A 20,040-nucleotide genomic window follows, 5' to 3' on the forward strand; every position below is an offset into this window, starting at 1 on the left:
ATTTGTAAACGCACACTTTTACTACATTTGTATCAATATGAGCAAACTAATATGTACACTTTCACGTGATCTTGTCGATATGGCTTAGATAGTATAAACACCATTGAATACCATTAGTAATACCTCGATAACAAAATGTTAGCAAGGTGATTGGATATTCTATATCCCTTGCTCTGCATATACTAACACAGACCAGCGAGCACCAATATCGTTACTCTGGCAGAATAGCTGTTCTGTGTTTGTTACTGTTTAACGGATACAAGGAAACTGTCTCTATCGGTCTGTCCGTTCGTTCGTCCTATCCGCCTTTCGTTTCCGATGCCTCGTGAATGTTTACTATTTATCCTTGAAACTGTGCATGCACACATCAGGCATGCATTCTACTGGCCTTTTCTTATTTAGGAATAACCGCGAAATTGCGTTTCCATGGCAACTAGTTTGGAAGTAGAGAGCATATCTCATGAACCGTTCAATAATTTAAGATGAACCTTTACACACACATCGGGCATGGATTATATATGTGCCCGGCCCTATTCAGGTGCTTTCGTAATGTTTAGAGTTTGCATGTCTAAGTCAATAACAAGTTAGATCAGGACTCCGTTTGCGGAGCATAGCTCGTTGACCATTCAGTATTTCTTGACGTAAACACGTCATATGTCAATGTCAAAATCCTTAGCACCCGTATGCAGCTTGGGTTGTATACTCCCCAGGGAGTTGAGAATGACAACACGAATCCATACATATTCACTGGTCCTGGTACAAATAACCCGCATTTGAGCAGATGCTAGTACCTGGATAAGTGCTGTATTATAGTATATAAGGTTATAATATATAATATATACATTCCTGTTGGAATCCATAAACAAATCAGCCTACATTTGTTTTGAGAGGCAATTAGACTTGGTGACTTGGTTGATTGCCATCCTACACTGAGCGGGTCATAATGTGTGGTATTTTGTAGTGGAATAGTGATGTTTTGAAAACAGTATTTGTAACATTGCTGTCAAAGCTCTATCTATTGAACAATGCTGATACTTATTCATATCCCTAGAAGGTATTGTTTTTTTAAGTATAGAGAGACTCATTTGGTTTAGTTCAATCAAAATGCCCTTGGTACTCACAAGCTCTTAGTTATGATGAGGGATGTGACATATGTTGGCCCCAGTAGACCCTGTTTCGGCGGGTAATCGAGACTAGGAAGGTGTGACGATGTTAGAGTGTCTGTTCCAGATGAACTCATGATGCGAGGCAGGTATGACGTGGTGTATGCTACCAAGGACAGCCAAGGAAACCCTGGACTGTGCAGATTCAAGGTCTACATTAGAGGTAAGGTTCCTGTGTCCCCCACACTCCTCGTGCCGTACTTCAGGTATCACCAGTTATTACGTTCAACCATCCATATTCTCTCCTTTATCGATTTGAAATTAATTTTAACGACATTCACAAAATAATGACACGACACGAATTATTCGTCTTCATGTTTCAGTGTTATGTTCAGGGAGAAGACAGAACTGAAACATGTAGGAGAGCAATTCGTGTCATGTGATTTTTTGTGAATTTCTCTATATATGAGCTACTGTATAATTGTGAATTTTGCCTCTTTATATATTTTGAACATTCACAGAAACACAACATGTCGAGTACGTGTTATGGCAAATATATATTTCTGTTTATTTTAGGATCAAGCACGTGCAGCATAGAGGGATTCTCGGCTTCCACACCTTGCGGAACGACAGCTTTTCGTGACTTCTGCCCCGCGGGCCAAGCCCCTTCCATCCCAACGCCAAATATTCTTCGTTGTGGCAAACTTGGGTCGTATAACCTCGAGAACCCGTTGGCATTGTACACACCGCCTGCTTGTGGAGGTAGGGGCATATTCACAATGAAGTACACTTATTCCATTTTCCTTCAAGCTTTTAATGCCACTTTTATAGAAATGCGCAGATTGGCCCTCTTACCACGCCTCCGCGGCAGCCTCTATGTCGTCGTTATCCTGGAAGCATCTTCCGCTTGGGCAGATTCAATTTGTCGGGACAGGAATTAGTCATTTGGGGTTAAGTCTGGGCCGAAAGTGGGTGATTTAACTGTACAGCCCCGTCTCAGCTCAGGCGTGGTTAGAGGGCCAATCTATAACATTTCTATAAAGGTGGTATTAAAAGCTTGGACAAATGGAATAAGTGTTTTGAGGTGAATGGAGATTATATTGAAAAAATAAAAGTGCAAAAGATATTCTGCAACTTGGTCTTATATTAAAGTTGCAAAACTGATTGTACGCCCCTCATACATCTCATGTCCAACATGTTTATGACCTGCACAATAAGTAATACTATATAATCACGAAGGAAATAAGGAATATCAAGGGAAAGACGGAACGTATAAGCAATGGATATTGAATCATATGTGTTATGTTTTCAGCAACATCTACGCAAAAGTATTCAGTGGAGTTCAGCCTCATCTACCAAATGACATTAACCTGTTCCAACTTCCTGAAGGACGGCTTGTTGAGGGAGTTGAGGAGCAAGTTTGTGAATATCCTCTCTGTGCGGTGGCCGGGGCTGTGTGTTGACGCCTGCACAAACCTGGTTGCTACAGGACGTTGTGAAGCTACAAAAATACTTGTCAGTGCCACGTTGACAAAACTGGGGTGAGACGAAAACGGGGTGTTAAGAAATCTTAACAAATAGAATGTTTGTATCTGAATAACATATCTTATATATTAGTTAATGCATATATTTATCAGTTTATTATTAAACAATTTCATAAGTTGCGCCAAGGAAACACCTGCCATCATTATTGTTTGTATGAACTTACTATTAACAAGCAGAATAGATAGAAAATTTGATCCAAATGTATCCCATATTTCCTTTCAACAGAAACGTGATAACCAAGCAAGACCGAACCATAACACTATCACCGGCCGAAATCATCAAGATTACAGCCATTGAGAGTAACGATTTGAGTGATTCAAAGTTCATGGTTAGTAAAAACAAAATAAATGTCATTCGGTGAACACAACCCTTCCTTCCAGGAAAACACAGATACCTGTCCAGAGTGTTCATACTCATGCATCCAGACTGAACATTATGAACAGATCGCTGTGACCTGTCTGAAAGGCAAAATTAACTCACTCACAGGCCGAAAAAAAAGCTGTGACGTTCATTTATCTTTTTTTGAAAAAACCTTTGTCAAGGTGCAGGAAATAACTGTGTGTGCAAGTGTCTATGCAAACCAGTCATTGCTGTACAGATGCGGGGATCCTGATGGAGTAGGGGGTCATTGTGCATTCCTAACCAACTCGTGTTCTTCAGGGACAAGCCGAGTAGCGACTCGTGCCCCTCTCGCGGACATTTTTTTGCGCCTGGGTTCCGTCTTCGCGCCAACGGGCATAGTTTCGTAATGATTCACGTATATTTTATCCATGTTGTATATTTTCCAGAAACTTTGTAAAACACATCGGGACGTACAGTTTTTATATAGTAAATTGAAAACGTTTAACTGTATCTTTGGTATATTTTTAGATGTACGACATGCGTAAAATCAAACATTAGTCCTGAGTGATTCTTTGACCAAAGTACTTGAAGTCATAACCGCATTCAGATTGGTTCGTGGTAATGTCGCACATGACATTCGTCGATTAGGTAAGAGTCTTCTTGCAAGTTACGGAAAAGGGGCGAGAGGTGACGAATGGGAAATTGCATTCTGCCGACATATAACTCGAATGTAGGAGAGTGCAATTGGCATATGAAATAGACTGTCTTGTTAATCATGCTAATCATTTTGCTTGAGACCTCAAAAGCTTAGGACATTAGAAGACGATTTTCCTGAAGGTTTTATTTCTTTAAATTTGATGTCACTTTGGAATTGATTTTGTGATGACTGATATTTCGTGTGATCTTACCTGGTCAGTTGAGTATTTGTGGCTGTTTATTCATTATAATAATAGTTGCCCTACTTGGACGTGTAATTGATTAAGGAAATTAATGATTCTGTTATTCGCAAAATCTCTAATATTTGTTCTGGACATTGATTAGTCAATCATTTCCTTTTTATTGTGGTATTATTTGGGAACTCCACATTCCAACAGCTGCTACATCAGTGTGGACTTATGTAGACTGTATCATTCCGTTATTACCGTACTGTTGAGTTACTCAAACTATTACTGTCTACATCAATGTGGTGTTATTGAGGACATTCATTACTGTTATGATCTTACCCTGGTGTTATTAAACGCATTTGTCAATCACTCAGTGGCATCATCACTTTAGTGTTATTCAAGGACTTTAACATTCCATCAATTAAGACCAGTTAATATGCAGGATAGAATTGGTCTTCAGCAACTCTTCATGTCGTAACAGGCACCTAACGTGATCGGCTGTTCAGGTTCGCTGACTTGGTTGACGCATGTAATCATATCCCAAGTGTGTAGATGAATGTTCATGCGTCACTCTGTTCCAGACACGATGTTTTACAGACCGCCGTCATATAGCTGAAATGCTGAGTGCGGCATTGAACAACCAAAGATCGTTCATTTCAGTCGTGATCATCATGTTCATCGGTCAGTGTAGTACTCAACTCTTGTGTTTTTCAGGACATCGGTCAGAGTGTGCTACAGAAGGACCTGGTGGTTGTTGTCCTCAAGGCATCCTGTGATGAAGCAGTCGGTACCAACAACTGTGGTGAGTAGCTGCATTGCATGTCTGTACCACTTTTAGTATCTGGTAGGGGAGAATGATCTAACTCCCACCTTATATTTGCGGGTTCCACGTACTTAGAGAATGACTGCCCATCTGTCTTCCAGTTGCCTGTGGTCCTGGGTCCTTCTTCAACTCCACTCTCGGCATGTGTGTGCTGTGTCCAGTAGGCTCTTACTCAGACATGTCGTCACAGACCTCCTGCAAGTCCTGTGGAGTAAAGACCACTCTCCGACCTGGTGCAAAAGCTTTAGCCAGCTGTGTCGGTAAGTACGTTAAGCGATGATGCCAGGTTGTTGCGACAAGGTGAGCATATCCTGCGCCACTTGTGGCACCCGTCACAAGCACAAAGTGGTAATCGTCAAAGACAAGCATCACTGCCGACTTTCCTCCAATATGAAACTGACATGCCGTGATATATCTGGAAAACTGTTCAAACCCAACTCACTCACTCACTCACTCACTCACTTACATGCGCACACACACAAACAATAGCTAAAGCGAATTAAATGGTCTTTTATGTTATTGATGCGTCAAATATGGCAAAACCTTCAAAATGTCTACCATAAAACGTTTTGAAATCTTGCTGAGGGCTGAATGTTGTTCAGCATTTTCCTTCATTTTTCACAATTTGTCAATATGTAGTTGCAACTATACTTGTGATCACCACGAAAGTAACAAATTCCCAATGGGTCAAGGAATGAAGATGTTTCTCAAGTTTATCTTGTTTGAAAAATCGAATGTGTTGACAGCATTGCACTTGATCATGACGCACCGACTTAACCCATTCATAAAGATATTTACCAGGTTCCTCTTCTGTTTTGACCCAGTTTTGGCATATGGTTCAACACCATCCATAATGATTTTCAAACTGTTATCCCAATTTGTAGGATGCTGCTCGCGATAAGTTGGTGACTATTTGAAGAACTGACGAAGGTTGTTATTTTTGACAATAGAGAAGTCACCTATGATTATATGATCAACCTGTTGGTGGTAGTATGATGAGTTTGGGAAGCACCAACTAGTGGAATTTACATCATGGGCTGCCAAGTCCACGCTCTGCAGGACGTTCCTTCCTATAATTGAACGAATGGTGTTCGTATAGGACACTAAAACTACTGTTGGTTTGTATTTATCAGACAAATGTCCAGCTGGTCAGTACTTCCAAGGCAGCAGCTGTAGCCCATGTCCACGTGACTACTACCAGGAGAAGGAGGGCCAGTCGTTCTGCTACCCATGTCCTCTGCTCAAGAGAACCAGAGTGGTGGGAACAGACAATGAAACTAAATGTTTCAGTGAGTACAGTTTAATGTAAAAATAATACTATGCTGTGTAGACTACCGTCTGAAGACATGCTTGCCTTTGGTCTTGAAACACCGCTACCTACTATCGTGTGACGTTTTTCTCTAACTACTAAAGTTCGGGACTACATAGTCAGGACATTGTAATGTGACTGAGTACAATGAGCTATGCAAGTGACTCACAATGAATATTATCAATATATACATTCCAAACTTTGGTTAGCCTCTGACTAATAATAAATAGAATATGTTTGGTTTATATGTTGCATCCGTTGACATGTATGGTTTAGTTCCCTCCACCTGGGTGGAATGCAGACCAACGTATGCTGGAGTTTAGATATAATATAGTATATCAAAGTATATCAAAAACGATTTGCTGGTGTTCAAACCCCATTCAGAAACAAAATATTCTGCAACTTCCTTTAAAAAAAGTACCAAAAGCAATCAAACTACTTGTACCTACCTGCGTATTATTTTCCTAATGTTTGTCAATGGTCGGTGTGATCTCATCTGACTGAAAGTAGAACGAAATAGGATACATGTGTAATCAGTTGTGGAGTTCATACTATATGCTACGTTTTGCAATATTTTGAATTCTGATCAACATTTTACTTCTACACTTTGACCACTCTGGAAGCTGAAACATCTTATGTCCATTACTTAACCTTGTCTGTACAAATACAATGAGACCTGATTGGTGTACACTTTATGGCAATTTCATTTAGGACCTTGATTTTTTCAAGCCCTTAATTTCTCTCAAAGGCTCTGTAAACTTCTTATCCATCTTACTGAGGATGTTTAACTTAGACTTGTTTCTCCTTTTGATGACATCATGGTTTGTTTAAATTAGGCATATCAGTGCTGACAGCAATTCATTACGAGTGTCTGTCTTGGTTGACACAATTTTATGGATAACAACTTCTTAAAATCGACGTGTCGGTATAGATCCGTATACCGTTGTCAAGCAAGACTGTTCACCATCGAAATAGAAAAGGACAACCAACTACCCTTCCTAGATGTCCTCGTCTCCAGAAGCCGAACAAACAGAATCTAAACATGTGTCTACCGGAAATCCAACACACCGACCAGTATATCCACTTCAACTCAAATCACCCCCTAAGAACCAAGACTGGAATCATCTCCACCCTCACCACACGAGCCATCAACCATTCTTCTGTTTACCCCGAAACCGAGATCGAACACCTCCGCTAAGCCTCCACCCACCTCAACTATTATCCACCCAATCTCGTTGACAAAGTCATCACCACTGTACTCCATCCCACACCCAGACCTGCGACCCTTAAACCCGAATCAGCGCCCTTCCGCATCGCCCTCCCGCATCGCCCTCCCGTCCATAGGAAAAGCCTCCAACATCATCAGCCACCTCCTCAAACAGCAAGCCAACATCGCCACCCATTTCACCAGCTCCAACTCCCTCAACACCCTGCTAAGAGCCAACGGCAGGAACACAACCAAACCCCCAGAGCCTAAAGGTGTAGTTTACAATATTTACTGTAACCATCGACAATCTTTCGTAGGTGAAACATCCCGCCCATTAAATACCAGAATGAAAGAGCAGAAAACCTCCACCAATAAATCCGACAGTAAATCAGTCATTTCGGACCATATCAGCAACTGTCCTAATCACAACATCAACTGGGACAACGTCCAAATCCTCTCCAACAACCTCCATGATTTCACTAAAAGAAAACTAACAGAAGCAGTCCACATTCGCCGCCACAAGCCATCAATCAACAGAGATCAAGGCTATTTCATCCCATACGCCATCTATGAAGTCATAATAATCACCTATCCTGTTTAATTGGCTAAATAACAGTCTTGCTTGACAACGGTATAAGGATCTATACCCAAACGTCAATTTTTAAAGTTTTAAACGGGTTGTTATCCATAAAATTGTGTCTACCTTGTCATCCGTCAACTTCTAAGTAATCAAACAATTTAGAGTGTCTGTCTTTGTTGACATTTTAAACTGTTGATGAAATAGAAGAATCTGCTTAGCTACAGTAGCAGTGACACTACTGATTATCAATTCGAGTGATAATGTTGATCAACGTCGGTATGTTTTCACAATGAAACCTTGGTCACACAAACGATTTCCAATTCGTACCAGCATGTTAAAATGTTTTAATGTTATTTCATTTTCTTCTTTAGACATTCCGAGAAGTAAGTAATGATGTGTGGCTGATTTTGTTATTGTCTCATTGTTGCCATTGTGTCATGTCTGTAACACGTCTGTATATGTGTATATGTTTCCCATGCGACATGTTGAATTATAAAGGTCATTGCACCAAGTGTTCTCACAGTATTGTTGTCAATACTTCTGCAGTCTATGCATCTACTTGCATCTGATATGTTCCTTTCGAACATAACACGGATTATTTTAGCAATATCAGGTATTTAGTGCATTGTTTTTTAAATCATTTGTATTTTTCCACAGAGTGTTATATGTACAATGTGCTTTGATTGACAATCTGATTAGGAAGCCGGAAGTAGAATTTATGTCTTGGTTTGAGCATAACCTATTCTAACGAAAATATCAGGCCAAAATACATTTTTCCAATATAGGAGGAGGAGAAACCAAGAAACACGTCAAGATTTTCATTAATTATCTTTCCAAAGACCGTATTTGCAGCAGATTTGAGATAATGTTTAAGATAATACGTGTTGTTTTCATAAGAAGATCAAAGTAAGATTAGATAAGATTTTCATAGATACGAGGTACATTGTATATCATATAGATCTAATTTGTTCATCATGTGAGTATGTTGTGTGGATCTAATACACTTTGAGCTGCACGATGTATTGTTGGTATTTTGTACGTGAACAATTAGAATAGGTGATTGCGTCCCCCTATTTAGTACCTCACGTGACTGTCATGAACACTTTGAGTAGTCGAGATCCTAGTAATATAGGTCACATAACTTTGTGATATGTTTCTCTATCCATAAACTAAAATCATTTGAATATGTTGATGCAAGGTTACAAACACAACGATCCTTTTTATTGGATGATGCAAATTACAGTGTATTTTCCACGTTGCAGATGGCTGTCCTTCCGGCACTGAGTTGCAGGATGACGGATCATGCAAGGATTGTGCTCAAGGTTACTACAGGACGCGCAATTTACAAGACAACTGTAAGAGATGTCCGGCAGGACGAACCACTGAAGGAACCAAGACAACCTCGTCGTCCGGCTGTAACTTACGTCAGTATCACGTTGTGGTAGATTTGTTTCATGTTAAAAGGTTATATTGCCTTTTCGTCAACCTGGATGTGTTTGTTTATCCTCTTTTATTTTGGTATCTGGTATCAAATCAATATTCTTTTTGACAGCTGAATGTCCCGCAGGCAGATACATCGACATCAACAAAGTATGTAGGAAATGTCCGATAGGGGAGTTCCAGCCGATGAAATGGCAGAGATCTTGCATTACCTGTAACAACAGCTACACAACTGCAGCTGAAGGATCTACAAATGCTGCTGATTGTAAATGTAAGTGCTGGGAAACAACAACATCAATAATAATAGTAATGATAATCATAAGCGACATGATGGAGTGGCTCGATGATTTTATTACCGTCCTTGCCATGCTTGTGGCTTTGACACAGATGTCCATCTATGGTAAGACCAGGAATATGTCGAAAGGGTCATGGAAAATGATAAATATTAATTCTTTGGAATAGGCCCGTATACAGCCTCAGACGTATCCAGGCCAACAAACCCGATCTTGTCTTTTTTTTTAATTTCAATGAAATCATTTATATTATAGAATTTCTGCCCGACTACCCATTGTTCTCGGTGACTTAGGTTTGGTACCTCCCAATCTGTTGACTGACATTTGGAGAGTACCCGGGTGAGTTGCCAGGAATACAGCCCTTCTGACAATCTGGGTAAGGCAGAAGGCTGGAGTATTATGGAGTCTTCACATTCTCCCATTCACTGTTTGGGCTGTGTGTAGAGGGGCAACCGCCCTTAGGCTAACCAGCTTGACAGTGCCAGGATCACCTAAACCCTCGTTGCTGCATATTTTATGTTAATCAGTACATCATAATCTTAAGTGCAAGAAGAAGAAGAAGGAAAATCATTCACTAATGCATCAATGCATTAACCAAGTAATTATCTATTTTGCACAACAGTATCATTTCCCCGGCCAATGGATCAGAATGCACTCCCTGAGGATCATACAACCCCAAGCTAAGAAGGTTAACAGTAACATAACCATCTCAAATACATATGTCGTGTGTCAAAATTGGTACCTGTTTTTCTGTGACACAACAGGCAGACGGGCTTCATTTAGAAATTACATATCTTTAATCTGAAATGCCACATTTGATACTGGATGTTCTCGCAATATGATAGTATATTCATTTGTGGATGCCACTAGTGTGTGACACTGTACTAAAGCAATAGTCAGGAATGGTCTTTGTTCTCATACCACAGGGTAAACATATAAGTGGATACATATATCTGTGGCAAGGTAACAACGCTGGGCATTACAATACACAAGGAGGAAACACTATCACAAATAGGGACGACATCAGGAAGGATGTACAAAAAGACTTACACATCACTTGGCATTCACAGTTCTGTAATTGTTTTCGAGAACATGAGTGTGAATGAAATGTATCAATGTGCACATAGGCATATTTCCATCACATGGCTTGGTTAAATAGGGACATTGATGTATATACTATATGTATATACTGCTCGTGTATAATATTTACAGCAACATGTTCCTGTGTGAGTGGGTAGCATCTCACCTCAGTGTTGTATGATAACAGATGATGATTCTAGGTCAAGTGTGACATCAAAGAAACAAAGGTTTGGAACGAACTGAAACCTTTAATTATATAACTACACGTAACATAGCACATTGTCTATTGCAGTCTTTTGTCAAGAAGGACGTGAAGAGTCTCCAGTAGGTTCCAAAACATGTTCACTTTGTCCAAGAGGCAAATACAGAGATAACACTATGCCTCTGAGATTCCTACCATGTCAAGCATGCGATACTGGATTCACCACACAGACGGATGGATCTACAAATATAACCGACTGTTCCATCAGTAAGAACTTTGATATATCTGATCATCTGTAGACCGACATCCTTGTTGTAATTACTTCAATAAGTTCATTCAAATCAATAGTACTATGTGTAAGGGTAGACCGGAATTGTGTGATGTCTTTGCCAAGATTAACATCAGATAGAGCCAGCTGTTAAGAATAATGTAGTAAGCTTTAAAATGGTAAGGGTCGCTGTATATCAAGTGATCACATTGTTTCATGGTAGCATGACGTAACAACTATCCAGTTAGTTCCTCAACACATATACTCATCTCATCAAATGAACGATACAAACCCCTCTCAATATATCAATCTTTATTTCTAAATTCTGAGAAGGTCGTGGGCATATAGGACATGTATACAAAGTAGTAATGTACATGTATGCAATAGAAGGTACATAAATAGCAAAGATAACTGTCAAATTACATCAAGTCGTTAAGTAAGCGCATGCTTTCTAAGATTCATGGCAGGGAATATGAATATATAAAGTTGTTTACTGTGACAGTAGTTTTAGTTTTTATTACTGAGTAACATTTGTGCAAGTGGGGATCCTTGAGAAAATAGATCTTGATTAATCGTTTCTAATGTCAACATAAAATTAGAAACAAACAAGTAAAAAATGTTATATGATATCTTCTATGTTATTACAACCACACAGTTAACAGACTCTGTCTTCTCTTTAAATTCTGCTGTGTCTACCAGATTCAATAAGAAGATCGGGAAAGTTGCATATGAGTCGGGCTAACTCCACTCTGAATTTCTTTACATCTTTGTATTACAAAAAGCCTTTCCAAAATAATAAGCAATCTTCAAAGTACATTGTACGATTCCGACAAAAGCATTAGCATGTGTTGATGGCTAACCATCAAATAATGATGACGACATGTGTTAGCGAAATGATGAGCGTATCCTGCCCCACCGGTGGCATCTGTCACAAACTCGTGCAAAGGCAAGTCAAATGTTCACAACCTTCCATATATGACTTGATATGTTTAACTGGCTCCAAACATGCTCATTTTGTATATTTGCCTTAATTAGCTCGAACATGGTATCTTCAACATTGACAAGTAGCTTATTTAGTTCTGTTTCAGACTATAAAATCCAATTATGTATTTCCATACTGTGAACAGGGATATGCACAGCAGGCAACTACAGGAACACGACTGACAATATGTGCTACCAATGTCCTATTGGGGAATATCAAACTTTGGATCTCCAGGAACAGTGTCTATCATGCAATACCAGCTACAGTACCAGGAGCACTGGAACCATCAACGCCACTGAATGCATCTGTGAGTTGACAGTTATGAATACTCATCAAATCAATGGTAACACTTAATCATATGGCACTTGAGAGTTCCAAAACTCTGTCTTTGCGAACGGGATGTTAGGTACCTGAGCAACGCGAGTCAATCCAAATATAGAACATTTGTAGGCGCAATTGTCGCAATGGTGCATTTCTTTCTCGCATACCATCTCTATTGATAGGGCCGAGCGTATTGCGAATCCAATATTCTTTCAGTTTCCGATGACCATTGTACCAGTAAGAATTTACTTCTGTCAAACATTTACCCATGCTAATTTCCTTACCAAAGTAAATTAAAGAAGACCATGCCTTTGGGTATTTTTTGCAGTCTTCTGCCCAGATGGCAAAGAACTGAAAACACCTGGCACCAAGAACTGTACGCCCTGTTCCCGAGGAACCTACCGCTCCGACACAGACCTACTAAGATTTAAGACCTGTCAAGCATGTGCTGATAGCACAAAATCAACAGACGACGTTGGCTCTAAATTTCCAGAGGATTGTAAAATTAGTAAGTATTCTGTTTTAACCTTTCAAGCAATTGAGTGAATGAGTTAAAAAAAAACTTACCTCTCATCGGCACTATTACTGCCCAAAAGCGATTAGATAAGTTAATTATTTTTAAATACCAAAAACAGTAAAAAGAAAGATACGTATCATAGTTTAGGTATAAAATAAACCAGGCCAAAATAAAGAAAACTCATTTTTCTGTAGTTTAGTTAGTATGTGTAGACCACTAGCGAAACAAACCTTAGTGGGCATCATGGAACTAACGGTGCTTCTGCTCTCCATATGATTCCCCAGCAGGATTTATGCTGTCACTTTGGTCACCAGGTGTGCCACTATCTGAGGGACAATAATTTCACACTACCGTAACAGCCTGAATGGCACCGGTTTCAAACTCTCAGTTGATAATAATATTACACTGTTCTAAAACAATTCAAAATGTTCAAAATATTTCAGATATCTTTAAAAAGCAAGACTTAAACAAGCACCGACATTAGTAAAACATTCTAAACGATAATAACTATCCCTCGCGACAACCAAGACGTGATTCACAGTGATCCTTACATCACAAGGGTTAAGCAATTAGAGCTATATAGAAAACAAATGTGAACAGAATTTATCATCAAAAACTGGCTCCCACAGGAGATATCGCTTGGGTGCGATTAAGCGATATCTACATTGTAGATGCTTTGAAAACCATTGTTACATCATTGGTTACCATCTCAATCAAATGACATTATTGCTCTGCAACTGAAGCTGTTACCAGTGCTGTTACCTGAAGTTATCGTAAAGCTACCGTAAGGACATCGTAGACTATCGTAGCCTATTTTCGAAACTATCGTAGCTCTGAGATTTCTGTGTAAATCTAAGACAGCCCCATACCTGTCGTAAGTTTATTTTATCTTTATCCAAGATGGCAGCATACTTTGCCATAGACATTTTGCGAAACAATAAGTCGGGCTTTACGGACAAACATTGACATTTCATTTTGTTAAACTGGGTGATTCAAACTGACACTTCGAAAACACCAAGAACCCATCAATGATTTCACGTCAGAAATGTTCTTAATCGCGACAGCGATCCACATAACTATGGATTGTGAAACAACGTACCTTTAGGATAATTTGGGAAGGATAAAAATGGAAGGTGTCGGTAGACAGTAGTAATGACCGTGACCTTATTGATAACTCAGGGGCAGGTAATCTTAGTTCATACTCTATTCGAGACTTTGCTAAATATTAAAGGTTTGATAAAGCGCAGAGTTCCCCAGTTATATTGTCTAGATCGCATTTGTTTTACTGCTTTAGTCTTTATTTTCAAAATTTATAAAATTGTATCAATCTACATATGTAAAAAAACAAAAATGTTTCGCATCAGTTTTACATCTAAAATTGTGTGGGTCGAGCGGTTTTAACAATTGAATTTAACTATACAGTGTAGTATTTATTGACTTAACATGAAAATTCTAGTGATCAAAATATTTGGATGGTATATTTAATATTTTTCAAGCAAAAGTAATTGTATTTTGTTTCGTTTTAATACCTAGGTTATCTATATTATTGAAAGACACATATTTGATAAGAAGTGAGTAAAAACTGTCTGTTCAACAATTGCATTCTTCAAAAACAGGGGATTAACGGCACATAGCTGTATTCCATTAAATATAACAATTTATTGAAATTTTGACAGCGAAAGTTAAGCACAGATTTTCGTATCAAAATCATATAAAAAATGGGTTACCATGCTCGGTCGTGTTTAAAATGTCGTCAAGAAGTAGAACAGTTTGAACATCGTCCAAAATTCACTTTCCAATATATGTTCGCAGAAAACGTTTACTGAATTAAATTTACTGATCCATATATATATAATAGACATCTTTAACAAATGGAAAAATACTGGTAAATGATCCCCAGCAACGCTGTCAGACAAGCCAAACATCATCGAACTACGTTCTGGAATAGATTTGACAATGTATTTCGCTCCTCAGCCAGATTACATGAAATCAGTTCATTAGTTCTTCTTAATTTTCTGTCAGTTACGATAGCTATGGTATCATTCTGCCATCTGCGACATGTTTACGCTTGTTTCTTATCTTAAACTTCAGAACTTCTAAACTTTGAACGTCAGTTGTTAAGATTAATCGTAGCTAAGATCGTTTCGAAAATATAATCCCTTCTTTTTACTGTCTTCAAACTGAAAAAGTTGGAAGAATGATGTTGGATGATGAATAAAATCTCACCCTCGTGTCTTTTGATAAACCCTCGTGACTCGTTGATAAACACTCGCTGATGAACACTCCTTGGCAATCTGGAGTTTTTCAAGTCTTATTAACTCAGTTTGATATATTTAATATAAAAAAAAACATTCTCAATACGTCAAGATTCTCTACTTGTGCAGTCAATGTTTTTAAAATGTTTGTTACAATAGAGGTATGCACTGCTGGACAGAAGCTGACAAGTAACATGTTGGGATGTGTAGACTGCCCTGTAGACACATATCAACCAGAGGCGCTTCCCAGAACCACAACGCAGTGTCTAAACTGCTCCACAAACCAAGGCACAAAGCAGCCCCGAAGTGGAAATAGTTCCGCCTGTCTTCGTAAGTAGAGTGAGTGAGTTTGTTTTACGCCGCTTTTAGCAATATTCCATGAATATCACGGCGGGGGACACCAGAAATTGGCTTCACACATTGTACCCTTTGTGGGAATCGAACCCGGGTCTTCGGCGTGACGAGCGAACGTTTTAACTATAAGGCTACGTGACCGCCCCTCGTACGTAGAGACCACAAACAGATATACTGGGGAAACAAATAAGGTAACAAAATTTCATTGGTGTGTCCCTTTATTTATTCCCAGATTTGGACCCACAGTGACATCCCTAGCTTGGGAACAAAACCTGGAAAACAATAAAGGAGCAATTGTATTTTCATGTGTTCCCTTATTTGTTTCCCTCAGTATATATTCTAATCTTATCAGCAACAGTCCGCAACAAATACACCCGACAAAGCCATGTATGTGAATGCTTGGTGAGGTGGACGTTCTTAACGATCATATGTTTATTCCATAAGCATTCTGTGCTGCGGGCCAGCAGGTCAATGGCACTGAATGTGAGCCATGTCCTAGAGGGACCTGGAACGATGGATCATCCCAGAGGAGGTTTTCGGCCTGTGAGGCGTGTGCTGATACTGATTTTACCACAGAAACAAGTGGTGCCACCGATCCTACACAGTGCACACTGAGTAAGTCCATTTTCAAAAGGATCTTTGCAGGCTGTACGTAATAAATATATCAATTATTTACATTTATTTATATGAAATTTACCCATCAGTTGTTTTTCTGTAAGAATTATTGTTGTAATTAATAACTTTAGGAAACTGTCAGCCTGGGTACAAAATTGGTGTCAGTGCCTGCGAGCCATGTGGATATGGAGAGTATCAACCACTTCGGGCACAGGACAAATGTGAAAGTTGTGGCGTCGATCTGAATACGTCTTCAACTGCCTCCACTTCCAGAGCTCAGTGCACAAGTAAGTGGGCATTCGATTAAAACATCCACTCTTAAACCTAATACAGACTAGGTCAGTGTACAAATAGTGCCATCAACTGTAAAACATGGTTCAAACCAGGTCAGTGTTTTGTTATGTGTTGACTTTTTTAACTGAAAACTATTGAAATGCACATGATATGGTTTACAGTCAAACCGGCAAAACAAAGAGTCTTAATAGTGTTAATAAGTCCAGGCACTTGACAGTACACTCACGAATGTTAAGTATTTGTCACAGTTGAATGTCGTTCATAAGGCACGTAATGCGTTTTTGAATCCAGGAATCAGGGTTGGCAACAGACAGCGATGTTGGTGTTTTGCATCAGGTTTTCCAACAGGTTAAGTTGTTATCCGAAATATTTACAACGAACGTCATGAATGCTGCTGAGCTAATCATTGGTTCCAAACAAACATTGCTTCTGATTAAGTTGTTGTCGTCTGTCTTATCATATGTTGTAGTTTAAACTCCACATCTTTTACAGTTTCTTGTGCTCCTGGAAAACAGGGTCAGAATAACGTATGCTCCCCTTGTCCTGAAGACACGTTTAAAGACGAGGCCGGATTTGCCGTATGCACCCCGTGTTCAGGCAGCAAGACGTCAGACGCAGCGAGAATCACCTGTAGTGTCAGTAAGTAGGAGATCCCAGATACGTCAGTGTTACAGAATCTCCTGTAGTGTCAGTAAGTAGGAGATCCCAGATACGTCAGTGTTACAGAATCTCCTGTAGTGTCAGTAAGTAGGAGATCCCAGATACGTCAGTGTTACAGAATCACATGTAGTGTCAGGAAGTAGGAGATCCCAGATACGTCAGTGTTACAGAATCTCCTGTAGTGTCAGTAAGTAGGAGATCCCAGATACGTCAGTGTTACAGAGTCTCCTGTAGTGTCAGTAAGTAGGAGATCCCAGATACGTCAGTGTTACAGAATCTCCTGTAGTGTCAGTAGGTAGGAGATCCCAGATACGTCAGTGTTACAGAATCTCCTGTAGTGTCAGTAAGTAGGAGATCCCAGATACGTCAGTGTTACAGAATCACATGTAGTGTCAGTAAGTAGGAGATCCCAGATACGTCAGTGTTACAGAATCTCCTGTAGTGTCAGTAAGTAGGAGATCCCAGATGCGCCAGTGTTACAGAATCACATGTAGTGTCAGTAAGTAGGAGATCCCAGATACGTCAGTGTTACAGAATCTCCTGTAGTGTCAGTAGGTAGGAGATCCCAGATACGTCAGTGTTACAGAATCTCCTGTAGTGTCAGTAAGTAGGAGATCCCAGATACGTCAGTGTTACAGAATTTCCTGTAGTGTCAGTAGGTAGGAGATCCCAGATACGTCAGTGTTACAGAATCTCCTGTAGTGTCAGTAGGTAGGAGATCCCAGATACGTCAGTGTTACAGAATCTCCTGTAGTGTCAGAAAGTAGGAGATCCCAGATACGTCAGTGTTACAGAATCTCCTTTAGTATCAGTAAGTAGGAGATCCCAGATACGTCAGTGTTACAGAATCTCCTGTAGTGTCAGTAAGTAGGAGATCCCAGATACGTCAGTGTTACAGAATCTCCTGTAGTGTCAGTAAGTAGGAGATCCCAGATACGTCAGTGTTACAGAATCTCCTGTAGTGTCAGTAAGCAAGAGATCCCAGATACGTCAGTGTTACAGAATCTCCTGTAGTGTCAGTAAGTAGGAGATCCCAGATACGTCAGTGTTACAGAATCTCCTGTAGTGTCAGTAGGTAGGAGATCCCAGATACGTCAGTGTTACAGAATCTCCTGTAGTGTCAGTAAGCAAGAGATCCCAGATACGCCAGTGTTACAGAATCTCCTGTAGTGTCAGTAAGTAGGAGATCCCAGATACGTCAGTGTTACAAAATCTCCTGTAGTGTCAGTAAGTAGGAGATCCCAGATACTTCAGTGTTACAGAATCTCCTGTAGTGTCAGTAAGTAGGAGATCCCAGATACGTCAGTGTTACAGAATCACATGTAGTGTCAGTAAGTAGGAGATCCCAGATACTTCAGTGTTACAGAATCTCCTGTAGTGTCAGTAAGTAGGAGATCCCAGATACGTCAGTGTTACAGAATCACATGTAGTGTCAATTCTGTAACACTATGAATATTCTGTAAGGTCTGTAAGTATATGACAATTGATACTAGAGAATTCGGAAATTAAAAAAAGAAGCTGGTTATGCCAACAGTCTTACAACAACAAACACATTCTGTGTACAAAAAGGATATTCTATAATGTATTGGGTACTACCCTAACGGTAATTTTGACACAACTGGACCGTCATGTTTCAGCGTTCTGTGACAGAGGCGTTGGTTATGACGCGGCTGCGAAGACGTGCACTGTCTGCCCCCAGGGGCGCTACAAGGACACCAGGGGCAACACTGCCTGCAAGCCGTGTCCCAAGAACTACACCACTGCAGGCACCAATGCCACAGACTCAGCAGACTGTAACATATGTAGGTAGTTTCGACTTTACACTGTAGCGTGCATGTGCAAGGAAATAACAATAATTATAGTGAATTGTTTATGCTATTAATTGCTGAATTTAACCTCACAGTGACACACAGACAATTGAACTTAACCAGATCAGAGACGTATTGCATATTGCTGCATGTAATTTAGTTTCATTTATTATACCGTTTTGTATAATTGCTGAACGTTTGACGTTATGGTCAGTGATCACATAAAGTTGTGTTAAACCTTCAGGTATTCCTAGTACTTTGTGCTCAGAATGGTGGTATTGTGTATAACGTTGCCGAGAATACCTGGCGAAGATATACACCTCTAGCTATCAGAGATATTATCATTTCCATTTTTTGGTTAGTATATAACTAGCCTTTGTCCGGGAACATAAGTTATTAGAAATCTTATCAGAAAAGAGCATCGTCGTTTCCTCACAAACCTTCAAAAGGGAACATTTCTTTATCAAACAAGGTGTATCGTTATAAATATCTTTTAGACATTGTGTTGTCAGGTGAAACGATAAGCTTAAAACCATCAGCAGCATCTTTTAACAAATGATCACCATTTCTCAAAGGGTGGTTGGTGATTCATAAAGTTCTTTGAATGAATTAAATTTATATGTGAACTTAAATGTATTTAATTGTCTTTGATGCATTTCTTAGTTGCTTGTGCATTCTGAATTGCTTTCGGTCCTGTTTGGTCGAATGTACCAGTTTATCGCGTTTTTATTTCTTGTTATGTTTTACCTTTACACCACATACCATTATTCATTCCTCTGTTCCTGGCCTGTAGATACAAAGCGTTATACTCTCGCAATACGTACCATACACGCTACGGTGTATATGTTGTATTTCTTACCCTATAGTATGAGAGCTCTGTTATATTCCAGTGAACTGTGAGCCGGGATTCTTCGCCCATAATACAGAGACGTGCACACCGTGTCCTAAAGGTTACTACAAGGCCAGTGTTGGAACGGAGAACTGCACCAAGTGTGATGCAGACAAGACTACACAAGCAGAAGCTTCCACAAACCAGAGCGCCTGTTCTCTTGGTAAGGGTTCTATAAAATGGCAATTTGCTTAACTGCATATGCCTGAACTGACCAATAATTGTGAGAGTGAGCAGAGTGAGCTACTTCTTGCCATCTATAATCTCGA

The 20,040-nt window shown here is 39.7% G+C and overlaps 1 protein-coding gene across 1 annotated transcript in view; it reads left to right on the forward strand.

Moving 5' to 3' along the window:
* LOC139469406 (uncharacterized) overlaps window positions 1-20,040 on the forward strand; it is a 118,525-nt gene that overhangs the window by 82,312 nt on the left and 16,173 nt on the right. The window contains exons 47-64 of the mRNA XM_071251570.1: window positions 1,231-1,326; window positions 1,680-1,865; window positions 2,416-2,644; window positions 2,874-2,976; window positions 4,589-4,676; window positions 4,799-4,957; window positions 5,831-5,986; window positions 9,056-9,217; window positions 9,346-9,504; window positions 10,899-11,075; window positions 12,204-12,365; window positions 12,708-12,887; window positions 15,311-15,481; window positions 15,950-16,120; window positions 16,252-16,407; window positions 16,907-17,053; window positions 18,712-18,876; window positions 19,773-19,934. Of these exons, the coding sequence (XP_071107671.1) occupies window positions 1,231-1,326; window positions 1,680-1,865; window positions 2,416-2,644; window positions 2,874-2,976; window positions 4,589-4,676; window positions 4,799-4,957; window positions 5,831-5,986; window positions 9,056-9,217; window positions 9,346-9,504; window positions 10,899-11,075; window positions 12,204-12,365; window positions 12,708-12,887; window positions 15,311-15,481; window positions 15,950-16,120; window positions 16,252-16,407; window positions 16,907-17,053; window positions 18,712-18,876; window positions 19,773-19,934 (2,829 nt within the window). The remainder of the gene's footprint in view (window positions 1-1,230; window positions 1,327-1,679; window positions 1,866-2,415; window positions 2,645-2,873; window positions 2,977-4,588; window positions 4,677-4,798; window positions 4,958-5,830; window positions 5,987-9,055; window positions 9,218-9,345; window positions 9,505-10,898; window positions 11,076-12,203; window positions 12,366-12,707; window positions 12,888-15,310; window positions 15,482-15,949; window positions 16,121-16,251; window positions 16,408-16,906; window positions 17,054-18,711; window positions 18,877-19,772; window positions 19,935-20,040) is intronic.

This window comes from Haliotis cracherodii, unplaced genomic scaffold, assembly GCF_022045235.1.
Source record: "Haliotis cracherodii isolate W230 unplaced genomic scaffold, xgHalCrac1.p SCAF_2, whole genome shotgun sequence".
In the NCBI taxonomy this organism is placed as follows: domain Eukaryota; kingdom Metazoa; phylum Mollusca; class Gastropoda; order Lepetellida; family Haliotidae; genus Haliotis; species Haliotis cracherodii.